The 9,408-nt window shown below is 63.3% G+C and overlaps 1 protein-coding gene across 1 annotated transcript in view; it reads left to right on the plus strand.

The window, feature by feature from the left end:
* The first annotated feature begins 8,165 nt into the window (after positions 1–8,165).
* Positions 8,166–9,408, plus strand: part of LOC101634182 — a 48,766-nt gene continuing 47,523 nt past the window's right edge. The window contains exon 1 of the mRNA XM_012729456.1: positions 8,166–9,371. Within this exon, the coding sequence (XP_012584910.1) occupies positions 8,166–9,371 (1,206 nt within the window). The remainder of the gene's footprint in view (positions 9,372–9,408) is intronic.

The following is a 9,408-nucleotide window of genomic DNA, read 5'->3' on the forward strand; positions in this document are numbered from 1 at the left end:
CGGGCCGTGCCGGCGCGGGGTGGAGGAACCTTGCCCCAGTGCCCGCCCCGCGCCTCTCCGAGCGCGCCCGACCCCCGCGGGCCTGGGGCCCTGCGCCTCCACCGGCTCGCGGTCCCTCGAGAACTGGGGTGGCCCTCGAGAACTGGGGTCCCGGGGCGGGTCCTGGCGGCCACCACATGTCCCGGACGCGGTGGGGGCTCCCTGCCGCCGGGGCCTCGGCGGCCCTGCCCGGTCTGGGCCCAGGAAGCCCCACTCCAGTTCCCTGTTTACTCTTCGGTTCTGTTTCCAGATGTCCGGGGCCAACTCCCGCGCCTTGGCAACCGCGCTTGTAGCCGCACAAGCGCTGGTGGCTTTTATCGTAACTACGGGAACCGGGGGCCCCCAACCCCCCGGGCCAACCTAACCCCCCCCCCCGACCCTCATGGGGGCCGGCAGGCTGATAGAGCTCCTCCTCTCTTTCTCGGAGCAGTAGAAACAGCCCGAGGGGGACGCAGCGCTCACTCTGCTCAGCCCCGAGCCAGCCTCAAAGCCCTGTGGTCTCCGTCCAGGCGCCCAGTGGCTGTCCTCTGCCTCCTGGACAAGCAGCCTCTCCCCTCCCTCCACCTGTCCGGAAGGGCTGTTGAGCAGCCGGGCCTGGGCTCAGGTCTCGGGACACCCTAAGCCGGGGCCTCCCCCTCCGGTCCACCAGCCCTGGCGCCTTGAGGGGCTTCACGCTGGCTCCCCCTGGGCGTGGGCACCAGGACCGCAGGGCCCCTGCAGAGAATGCAGCCGGACGCGGCCTGAGGCTGGCCTGCAGAGAATCTCCAGTTACTTCAGGTTTCTCCATAAAAGGAAGCCAGCTGAGGAGGGTCGGGCAAAGGAGCAGACCCAGGCTCAGGCCAGCGAGGGCCTGGCCTACAGGGGCGCCCAGCGAGGGCTCTTGTCAGGACCCTCCAAAACGAGGTGGACGGCGGCCAGGCTGTGTGGGGCCCGCGCGGCCCCCACGCTTCTTCCCCGTGGGCCTGGGGACTGCGGCCTCGGTGCTTCGGGGCCAGCAGGTGGTTTTCCCTTCGCTGTCCGGCCTCCGCGGGGCAGAGGCTCTGTCTCCTCCACTCGCGCTGCTGCGTTTCAGAGCCCCGGGCAGGGCCTGAGGGGCGGCAGTGGGGGTGAGCCCCTCTCCCGCTCCCCTGGGCTTCTTCGTCCCTGCCACCCCCGGGGTGCGGTGCCCTGCCGCAGGTGCGCCCCCCCACTGAGGGCGGCAGCAGATGAGGGGACGGCGGGGCAGGACCGACACCAGGGCCCCCGGCCTCGCGGGTGGGGCGCGGGGGGGGGGGGTCGGTGCGGACTGTAAGGACCACGGGACTCTTTCTAGGAGGTGTCAGGCGGGGCTGGCTGCCGCTTCCCAGAGCTGGGCAGGGTGAACCCCTCCCTGCGCCCGCACTGGCTGGCCTGGCCGGGTCACGGGAGGCGGCGCGGGGCTGCTTATAGCGAAACCCGCAGCGCTTTCGGAGTCCAGGGAGCCGGCCGCCTGAAATGTGCGCCGCTTGCTTCTGCAGCCCCCCGGTTCTTGGGGCGGGTTCTTGGGGCGGCGTGAGAAGCTGCCAGGCGCGCGGGCACTGTGGTCCCCAGAGCAGAACTCCTGCCTGCTCCATCGCCTCCCGGGTTACTCCGGATCTTTGCTTCTCCCCTGCGGCCCTGGCCCTGCCCCACTCATTCCCTCGCAGAAGCCTTGGGGTGCCCCCCTTGCCACACCCCAGCATCTAAGAGTCCATTCTTAAAGTTAGGGCGGGCCCTCCCCGTCGTTCCCCTGACACGGGGCTCGGCTAAGTCTTGGTTGGGGGCCGCCTGTGTATTTTAAGTTGTGTCAGCAGCACCCTGCTCTGTGCCCACTAGATGCCAGTGGCAGCTCCTCTCGTGGCAGCCAGAAAGGTCTGTGGACACTGTCGGCTCCCTGCTCTCGCCGCGCTGTCGGCCGCCTAAGAGCCTTTCTCTTCCCGCCCTTAAGCCCTCGGAGCTATGCTGCCAGCTCAGAGGTGCCCCCTGGCCTCCGGGTGAAGACGCAGCCTTTCCCCGGCTGACCTCCGGGGCTTGGCGGCCTGCGCCCGCCCTCCCGGAAAGCGAGTCTCCAGCCAGCGCTCGCCGCACCTGGCCTCCCTGAGCGGCCTTTCTTCACGCAGGACCAATCCTGCTCCGGGCCTTTCTCTGCCCACTTCTGGATTTACATATAGTCAAAGCCCGCATCTGGAACAGGGGCCAGAAAACCTCACCTTGAGGGCAAATGGCACCTGCTTTTGTAAATAAAGTTTTATTGGCACAGGTCCCCCACACTCGCTTACGCGTCACGCGGCTGCCTTTGTGCCGTCAGGGCAGAGTCAAGCTGTTGCAATCCCAGGGCTCACGAAAATATTTACACGGTGGCCCTTGACAGGGAGCGCTTGCTGGCTCCTGGCTTGGACCAGCTGCCTGCCGGAGGAGCCCGGGGCCATGCCCAGAGCTTGTGCTGCCCCAGTGCAATGTGTGAGTCCAGTATGTGAGTGAGGCAGCGGGGTGCTGCTGTTCCCCTCGACAGAGGAAACTGCAGGAGAGACACTGACCCGCTGGCTGCACCGCATAGTGGGTTCCCTTGCGAGAAAGGAGAGTGATGCACCCTCGTTAGTAAGTGATCTTAGGGCTCACTTATTTGCATAGCCGCCGGCTGTCACCCTGGAACCAAAAGAAGTGGTGATGTGGTGAGGCTTCTTCTCAATCCCCCTTGTGTTTAATACAGGGGGCTGGCTTGGTTAATGCTTTTTAAAAAAAAAAAAAGATTTATTGATTATGCACACAGAACCGGGGTACAGGCCAGAGGTGTAGGGGCTGTGAGAGGACTCCCCAGAGACAGAGCGGGGAGCAGGGCAGGCGGAGGTACTGAAACCCACTGCTGAGGGGGCAGCGGGGAGACAGGAGGGGTCTGCCGCGCCTCCGGGACCTCCCTGGGGCCCCTCCCTGGGATCGAACTTGTGCTGCAGTGGCTGCGGTAGCTTCCCAGTGCTGCACTTTAACCCGCTGCGCCCCCAGGGAGGGCCCAGTTAATGCTTTTTAATTGGACTATATGGATGATTTTTAAGTTACAATGACACATAGTGTATTCCCGTTGCAAAAAAGTTACAGAAGTTCAGAGAAAACGCAGTGCTTTGCCAGGTCCGCTGTCCTGGGAGGTGACTGCACGCACTGCCAGCTTGGCCCTTCTTTAAACTCTCACATTAGATTATCCGGCAAAATTCACTCCCGGGGGGTACGGTTTTCTGACTTTGGACCCACGGCAGGGATGTGGGGCCACCCACACAACCAAGATGCAGGGCAGTCCCATCCCGCGACAGTCCCTGGCCCTCATGTTCACACCGCGGCCCCCGGCCCCCACATCTCTGCAGTCATCTCTGTAGCTCTCTCTGGACTTTGAGGCTGTCTTATCATTGGGTCAGTAGTCTTAAAATCAAGCGTTTAAGTCTAAATACTCATTAGATCCCCATTGTTTGCAGACCCCATATGTGTGAATTCCCCTAGCTGCTAAAGTTTATTGGAAACCCCCAGCTCACAAAGGTGGGCGTTTGCAGAGCGCCCCGGCACCGAGCATTCTGAACACCTGCCCCCCGCCCCCCTTCCAGCCTCTTCCTCTGCTCCCCCCACGGAGTCACACAGCCCGGAGGGTTGAAACAGGCGCCCTTTTTGTGATTACGTGGCGCGTGTTTTAGGGTCTTTGCATTTGTTTCTTTTTGACTTTGCGACTTATCATGACCCCGTCCCAGCATGGACACTGCCCTCGGGTAGCCAGGCGGACGGGCGGGCGAGGAGGCTGCCTGGGCCTGCGGGGAGCCCGCAGGAGTCGGCTGGCTCGGCCCAGGGTGGGCCGGGCGCTGTGGCTGGCTCAATGTGAGTGACACGAGCTGCGTTGCACAGGATGACGCCTGAGAAATGTGACAAGCCAGGTGACGTATGGCGTATGGCATATGGCGCCTGGCGTCTGACGTAGTGACGTATGACGGAAGCACCGTGCAGCGGTTTGCAGGAGCCGGCCCTGCGCGTGCCGAGTCGGAGCCCGGGGGCGTCGGGAGGGCCTGGTGCTGGACATAAGCGCGTGGATGTGGGTCTGTCGGCGCCGTGTGCAGCCCCGCGCACTGGGCTTGTCCTCGTCCCCAGGAAGTTCAGCTGGAAACCTGCTGCAGAGAGGGGTCCCGCCCCGCCAGGGCGGGGAGCGGCTTTTGGATGTGCGGGTGTGGGAATTTCCAGCCGGCCACGATTTGCTGGTCTGTTGCAAAATGGAGACTGGACATGCATCCGGGTGGACAGGTGAGAAAGATTCGGTTTCGTGTCTGAGCCTTCTTGGGGGTTTGCTGGTTTGCCCCTCCAGGTTGATCGGGCGCCCGCCGCGTGGGCGCTGGGAGCCTGTCCCCTCGCTTGTCCCCAAGGCCTCCGTGCCAGGCAGGCACTTTCCAAAGCCGCGCGCTCGGCTGTGTGGGGAAGGTGGCTGGGCGCAAGGGTGGAGACCCACCGGCGACAGAAGCCACTGGAGGCATCTTCGGTTACTTCTTTCCCAGGCTTTTCTTTGATTTCCACATCTCTCCTGGCCGCCTGCCAGCGCGAGGCCTGTTCAAGCCTCACTTCCTTGCTTTTTATTCATTTTTATTCCCATTTAATTTGTGGATGACTTTTAGATTATAAGATCCAGTTTCAGATCATTGGTAGTGACATTCTCTTTTCCTTCTGACCCCTGGTTACCTATTTCTGCTCACTGGAAGCAGCCAATGTGATAATGTGTGTGTGTTTACCTTCTTACAAAACAGTGCTTGCGTATATAAGGCAACGGGATATCTATTTCCCTCCCTCTCACCCCCCATTTTTACATACATGATAGTATATCACACAGCCTGGTTTTCTCCCTGCTCTGTTCTGGCTTTCCATATCATCTATAAGGAGCGTTCTCGCCCCTTTTCACAGCTGCATAGTATTCCACCCATTCGTGTCTGGCCGCCCGGGGAGGCACATCTGGCAGGACACAGCTTTGTGTGGTTCCTGAGCTGAGCACGGTGGTTACAGCTTCAAATGGCTGAGCAAAAACTACTGTTATTTTGTGACACACGAAAATTAGAGGAAATCTGAATTTGAGAATGTCTGAATAAGGTTTTATTGGAGCACAGCAAACCGTTATCATGGTTTTAGTGCTACAAAGATAGAGCTGGGTAGTTGAGACCCAGACTGCATCACCCATAAAATGGGAACTCTTTTACCGGCCCTTTGTGGAAGTTGCTAGCCCCTGCTGGAGCCTGTATCCGCTCCCCTGGGGGTACAGGACAGCACAGATTCCTGGGCCCGCACCCAGAATGTCTGCCCTGGAGCCCGGGGGAGCCGCGCAGCTCACAGGTCCCGCGCCCGGATGCCACTGCTGCTGGTCGGGGCCCACTGTGCCCGCGGCGTCGTGCCCAGGCCCTAATCGACAGAGGCGGCCTCTGCTGCTCGGCTGTGTTGGCTCAGGCTGGGGTGGTGTGCACAGAGCTGGGCTCACGGCTGCACAGGCACAGGACATGTGCGAACCTACCTGGGCACTAGGCCCCTGCCAGGGAACCTGCGTTTGGACCATCGAGTGCCCCCTCGGTGGGGGCTTCTGTCTACGCCTCCAGCCCCCGTGGTCTGCACAGGTCTCGGGGCCCGTTCAGAGCGGGCTCCCCCTGACGTTCGTCCTCACGCCCACCACCACCAGCTCTCCCACCCCAGCGACACTGGCCAGGTTCAAGTCCAGAGAGGTGAAGCCATTTGCCTGAGGTCACACAGCGCCTGGGCAGCGCGAGCCCCAGTGCGTGCGCTTTTGTCTCACGCTTGGTCGGTTCCCTCTGCTGCCTGACACCCCCTGTCCATCCCGCCGCCCCCTCGCCCGGACGGCGCCCAGCAGCCTTGGGTTGAAGGGAGTGGCTGCAAGGCCGACTCGCCGGCGCCGGGGGCTGAGCTCGGGCCCGGCTGCGGCTGCTGCATCCCAGTTTCTCCGTCCCCCTTCTCTGAGGCATGGTGCTGGGGGTCAGTCCTCCAGCCAGGGAGAGCCTTAGGGTGTCTGGTTACCCCGAGTGACTGAGGTGTCATTTCTGAAGCAGTCAGTCTGGACGGGGTTGCACGGACGCCAGAGTGAAGCCTGAGGCGGCGGCCAGGCCCAGCCACCTGTGCCTCCACGCCTTCGTCACGTGACGCGTGTTTACAGGTGAGGAAGCTGGCGCCCAGAGACCGAGGATGCGGTCGGCGTTCCCAGCGGGCGGGTGTGGGAGCTGGGCTGGGCCTCTTGTCCTCCCCGAAGCCGGCATGGGTGGCCACCTGGCCCCTGACCTCTGTCGGCGCAGGACCCCTGGATTTAGGGGAAGTGATGCTTAAGCCTGGAAAGAATGCAGAGAAAGTCATGTGGCCAGGGAGCGCGGTCGCCAGGGAGCGTCTGGAGAATGTGAGCTTGAGGGGGGCGCTGGTCATCGGCGAGGAAGGGGTGTCCTGTGCGCGGGCTTCTCGCTGGCTACGTGCTCCCTCGGGAAAGCCCGGGGGACGGGCCCTTGACGAGGGGTCTGCCGCCCCTCTTCCCTCCGTGGACGTTGTCGGAGGCCACTGGCCAGGCGGGAAACTCGGGGCCAGCACTTGTCCACCAGAACGTCCTGCTGCTCCAGACGCGCCCTGTCTCCGGCCGGCCTCTGCTGAGCCCAGGGGCTTGGGAAACCGTGGCCAGGGTCACGGGCCGCAATTTTTATCTCATTTAGGTGCAAATGGAAAGTTTTTCACTTTAGTTCAGCAAAGAACCCTCAGTTCTGCTATTGAAAAGCCCTTAGTGTGTCTGGCATAAGTTCTAGCCGCGTTTCACTGCTGAAGCTCTCAGCGGTACGTGTTGTGGACGCTGCTTGTGCAGGCTGAGTGTTTCTGATGAAACGTTAGCACCGGAGACAGGCTGCCCACGTCAAACCGCGCTTGGGAGGCACAGGGTGAGAAAGTCCCCAGAGGGGATCTGTTTAGGTATTGCTTATGTTGTGAAATGAAGTTTGGGATATGCTGGGTTAAATAAAATAGACTCGATTTCACCTGTTTCTTTTCTCCCTTCTTTCTGCCTCTGTTAAAGAAACTGTGAGATGCCATCTAGGGTCCTGCTCGCTTTTTCCCGGGCCCTAGCACCCTGCTCACCCACAGCACACCCTGAACGTTTTGTGCCTTTCAGTGCAGACTGAGTAATTTTTATTGCATGGTTGGTGGAGACTTTAATCCCGGCGTTACCTCCTCCAGGAAGCCCTCCTTGACTGCCCCAGAACGGGCCAAAGAGCTCCGTCGATCTCTCCGGGGCCCGCAGCCCTTTGCTGCCACCTCCCCTGTCACTCGTTAAGCCGACGTGGCGCGTGAGTGGGTGTGTTGATGGGAAGAAACTGTCTGAACAGTTCTGATGAGCGTCACCTTGAGTGTAAGGGGCACAGGACAAGAGAGAGGCCCACAGAGGCGTTCGGCGGAGAGGAGATGAGCGTCTGCGGGAGGCGGCCTGGATCTGAGCCGGACGTTCCGACGGCAGCAGCGGCTGCACTCACTCCTCTGTGTGCCGCGGGCCTGGTGCTGACGTCGCCGCGCCCTGGTGCTCGGCCGCCAAAGCGCCCCGGCCCACCACAGACCCGGCGCCCCCCTTTTGCTGGCCCCTCCGAATGGGGACCCGCAGTGTGAGGAGCTGGGCTTAGGAGGGCGCTGAGGCGAGGTCGTCCGTCCCGGGGCTGCGCTGCCCTGCCGCACAGGCGGCCTCGTGCCGCGGGTGCCGCCGCCCGTGACCAGAGCCGGGGGAGCAGCGCCCCGGTCTTGGCCACGCGCGGCCGGCGGGATCCAGCGCGGGGTGCGGGCAGCGCCGACGGGCAGCCGTGCACAGGGCGAGCGTTGCCCGCTGCAGCCCGAGGGCAGAACGGCGCCCACTGCCGCCTTTGCAAATAAAGTTTTACTGGGACGCGGCACGCAGGCGCACACGCGGCCGCTGGCTGCTCCGGCCGGCCGGCGGAGCGCAGGCTCGTGGGAGACTGACCGCAGGGTGGGACTGTTTGCTGCCTGAATGCTCATGAATCACGCCTGCCCGCCCTGCCCTGTCTGGGGCACGGAGGCAGAGGCTGGAGATGACCGGTAGGTTTGGGAGAAGGAGCAGCAGCCAAACAGGTGACGTTAGCCGCATGCCGGGCGTGGCCCAAGGCCTCGCCGGACGGCTCACGGCGGGGTCGGGGGTGGAGGGCTGGGACGCGGGCAGTGCGGGGTCGTGGGCAGCCTGGGGGCGCCGAAGCAGGCCAGGTCCACCTCGGTGCCCGCTCTCTGGGAACCCTTGCCACACCCGGGCAAAGGGGACCCAGCGACGGAGGAGGGAGCCGAGCGGGAGACCCACAGGGGAGCCCGGCAGCGCCCACCGTTTCCGCCGTGGGCGCCTTTGTCCTCCCGACCCGTTGCCGGAGCTCCCGGGCTGCCTCCGGGGGGGCCCTTCCTCGCCACACCTGCCGCCTTACTCAGCCCCCTGTAATCCCACTGTGTCCCCTGCGTCACGGTGGGCACTGCGGGGGTCTCTTTCCTCTGCCGTTCGAAGGAGCGAGCGAGGCACGGACGCTCGCGGGAGTGGATCTGTGGGCCGAGCGCCGAGGGAAACCGCGGGGCCCCTTCTCCGGCGCGACTCGGGCTTCGGGGTGGCGCAGGGAGCGTGGCGCCCCGGGCACGTGGGCCGCGCCCCCGGAGCTGCCCCTGCAGCGACCCCTGCCCTGTCCACGCCGGCTTCTCACCCGCCCGCTCTCTGCTCCTTTCCCCCAGTGTGTCCCGGCATGGACATTCGGAACAACCTCACGAGACTCCACGAGCTGGCGAACTGCTCCGTCATCGAGGGCCACCTGCAGATACTGCTGATGTTCAAGACGAGGCCCGAGGACTTCCGGGACCTCAGCTTCCCCAAGCTCACCATGATCACCGACTACCTGCTGCTCTTCCGGGTCTACGGGCTGGAGAGCCTCAAGGACCTGTTCCCCAACCTCACGGTCATCCGGGGCTCGCGCCTCTTCTTCAACTACGCGCTGGTTGTCTTCGAGATGGTCCACCTCAAGGAGCTCGGCCTGTACAGCCTCATGAACATCACCCGGGGCTCCGTCCGCATCGAGAAGAACAACGAGCTGTGTTACCTGGCCACCATCGACTGGTCGCGCATCCTGGACTCCGTGGAGGACAACTACATCGTGCTCAACAAAGACGACAACGAGGAGTGTGGGGACATCTGCCCGGGCACCGCCAAGGGCAAGACCAGCTGCCCAGCCACCGTCATCAACGGGCAGTTCGTGGAGCGCTGCTGGACACACAGCCACTGCCAGAAAGGTGAGCGCGGCGCAGGGGCAGCCGGTGCCCCGCCTGTGCGAGAGCCCGGGCGCGAGTGGGCAGCTGGTCGCC

Source organism: Condylura cristata, unplaced genomic scaffold, assembly GCF_000260355.1.
Source record: "Condylura cristata isolate star-nosed mole 26May11 unplaced genomic scaffold, ConCri1.0 scaffold00025, whole genome shotgun sequence".
Taxonomy (NCBI): domain Eukaryota; kingdom Metazoa; phylum Chordata; class Mammalia; order Eulipotyphla; family Talpidae; genus Condylura; species Condylura cristata.